The 2,400-nt window shown below is 23.5% G+C and overlaps 1 protein-coding gene across 1 annotated transcript in view; it reads left to right on the top strand.

Annotated features, from left to right (window-relative positions):
* LOC111614464 (peroxisome proliferator-activated receptor delta-like) overlaps positions 1-2,336 on the top strand; it is a gene marked incomplete at its 3' end in the record, with an annotated part of 7,261 nt that extends 4,925 nt beyond the window's left edge. Inside the window, exons 2-6 of the mRNA XM_023355844.1 lie at positions 1,192-1,267; positions 1,367-1,609; positions 1,737-1,807; positions 1,879-2,016; positions 2,090-2,336. Of these exons, the coding sequence (XP_023211612.1) occupies positions 1,192-1,267; positions 1,367-1,609; positions 1,737-1,807; positions 1,879-2,016; positions 2,090-2,336 (775 nt within the window). The remainder of the gene's footprint in view (positions 1-1,191; positions 1,268-1,366; positions 1,610-1,736; positions 1,808-1,878; positions 2,017-2,089) is intronic.
* Positions 2,337-2,400: the final 64 nt, after the last annotated feature.

Genomic DNA, 2,400 nt, shown 5'->3' with positions numbered 1-2,400 from the left:
CAATTTTCCTGATTTGTTCTGATTTATTTTTTTAATAATAAATTATTATTTCTGTGAAAGATATTGATATTTTGATTAATAACTTGTTTTTGAGTTAGTATCAAGTACATATGTTTATCAATTTATGTGTGCAATTGCAATCAATGAACAAGTTACAATAACAACTTAACGTAAGGAGCTATTTTGGTATCAAAAATTTATATGACTACATACTATAATAAATTCTCTATGCGATGACGAAGAAACATGTGCTTTAATTCGATAAATAGAATCATTTCTTTAATTTTAATATATAATTTTAGATGTTTATCATCATATTTTATGAGATTTTACCATCAAAAATCTATATAAAGAAAAGATTAAATCTAAGAGAATTTACCGGATTTTTATTAATGTTATTATGTAAATACAATATTCTATTGATACTGATGTCAAGTGTTATGCCATGTTCCTGTGTTATTATTAATATAAACGATGTTTTAGTGATTTCTGATTATATAACACGTGTATTTAATGTTGCTACTTTCTGTAATGTGATGTAAATACTATGAGTAAAATCTAATGTTTCTGTACATTTATTTGCATAATATATATGTAAAAAGAATTTCAATCATAATAAATAAGATGTTTACTCTGTTATAATGGATTGTTTTATGATTAGAGATGTTCGTCTCTCTCATTAACCATAGCATACGACTATCAGATTACGATGTATTATCCCTATATAATGTTATAACATTAATTAAAGTTATAAAAAAAATGAAATTTTTAATTATAATTAATTAATTAATTATATTACAGTATTAGTAATTACTAATAATAAAAGAAAAGAATTTGTTTCTATACTCTTAAGCTTTTAATTATAATCAGGTGAATTTAAATGAAATTTTACATAATTAAAATAAAATGATTATTTAAATTTAATAAATAATGCAAATATTTATAGTTTTTTTAAAAATAATTATTATTAGTTTATATTATAATTTTTCTCGTTATGAAAAAACTTTTAATTGAAAATACATTATAGTCGAAATATGTAAATTTAAAAGACAACCTGTGAAGTTTATTACATTAACCTTAATAATCTTTGTTTTTACGTGGATTATTCTTTAAAAAAAAGCGAGTAAGAATATTCTTTTTTTATTATATTAAGATCTATAATATTTATTAATTAATAATTATATTAAATAGGATACGAATTCGAGATATTGGACTATGGCTGATTTCAAAAGTTTACAAATATATTTAGGTGGCATGATGCAAAGATGTAATAAATAATACTCTTATTATTATATTTTTAAAGTATTTATCACCTTATTTTCCTATATATATAGGCCTAAATATCCCCCTATTTTTTTTTTTATAGCTGGAAATTTGAATCTACGTTGTGTAGTATGTTTGAGACCAGCTTGGAACTATTATTATGGAGCACACGCATGCAAATATTGTCAATATTTCTTTGTAACTACTGTCATTTACAGAAAAATTTATTTTTGCTCTCATAGTGGAAATTGTCCTTTAATAAAAATCGGTGTAAACGAAAATAGTTGTAAATTCTGTCGTATGGATCAAAGTATTTCTAAAGGAATGATGGTGATTAAAGTTGGAAGTGAGCCTTATTATTTACTGTAATTTTATTTAATAAATTAACTATAAAAATTTTTTAAAATGCTAGATTAAAACAATTTGGAATAAATTATTTAAATTTTTATAAACAAAAAATTCTTCCTTCCTAGAATATGACCAACGTAAGAATTCGTATTACTTAAAACAAGCAAGGAATTTCATTGTGAAATCAAATCCTTCAGTAAGTTTTTAAACAAATCTATATATATTTTCGTGTAAAAGTTTCTTTTATATACATAGTATTTTTTATAGGAGGAACCATTAAATCCATACGCTGTGGCAGAAATAAGAGCTTTTGCGAAGACCATACACGAGTTAAAAAAGTTTTTTGTAAAATGGATGAATAGAGGACATATGCAAGATTATTTTGTTTCTCTCCCTCGTAGTCGAGTAATTAATCTAATAAATTCTTTTTCGTTTGAATAATTATTTATAATTTATATATACATATTGATTTTTTTAGCGTATAAAGTGTTTAGAAAGATTGGTAATAATGAGGATTGCAGATGATTCTGTAGATCTTCACGATGTTTTGGTATTACAAGATAAATATTATATCGATCCGTACTTAATTCCAATTTCAAGCTTACAGTACGTTGCTATACAAATTTTGGAAATGGTAAGATACGTTCAAGATAATAGTGGTGAAATAGATAGTGTTTTTCACAGATTTGATGAGACCTTACTAGGCGAACTCATTACCTATCTCGGTAAGCATTAAAGTATTTGAGTTTTCATTAAAAAAAAAGCCAGTTTTTTTATATATATTTTTTC

This window comes from Centruroides sculpturatus, unplaced genomic scaffold (assembly GCF_000671375.1).
Source record: "Centruroides sculpturatus isolate CEXI.00-Female unplaced genomic scaffold, Cexi_2.0 scaffold2180, whole genome shotgun sequence".
NCBI classification, from domain to species: domain Eukaryota; kingdom Metazoa; phylum Arthropoda; class Arachnida; order Scorpiones; family Buthidae; genus Centruroides; species Centruroides sculpturatus.
The sequence above is the reverse complement of the archived record's forward strand: the minus strand, read 5'-3'. Positions and strand labels throughout refer to the sequence as shown.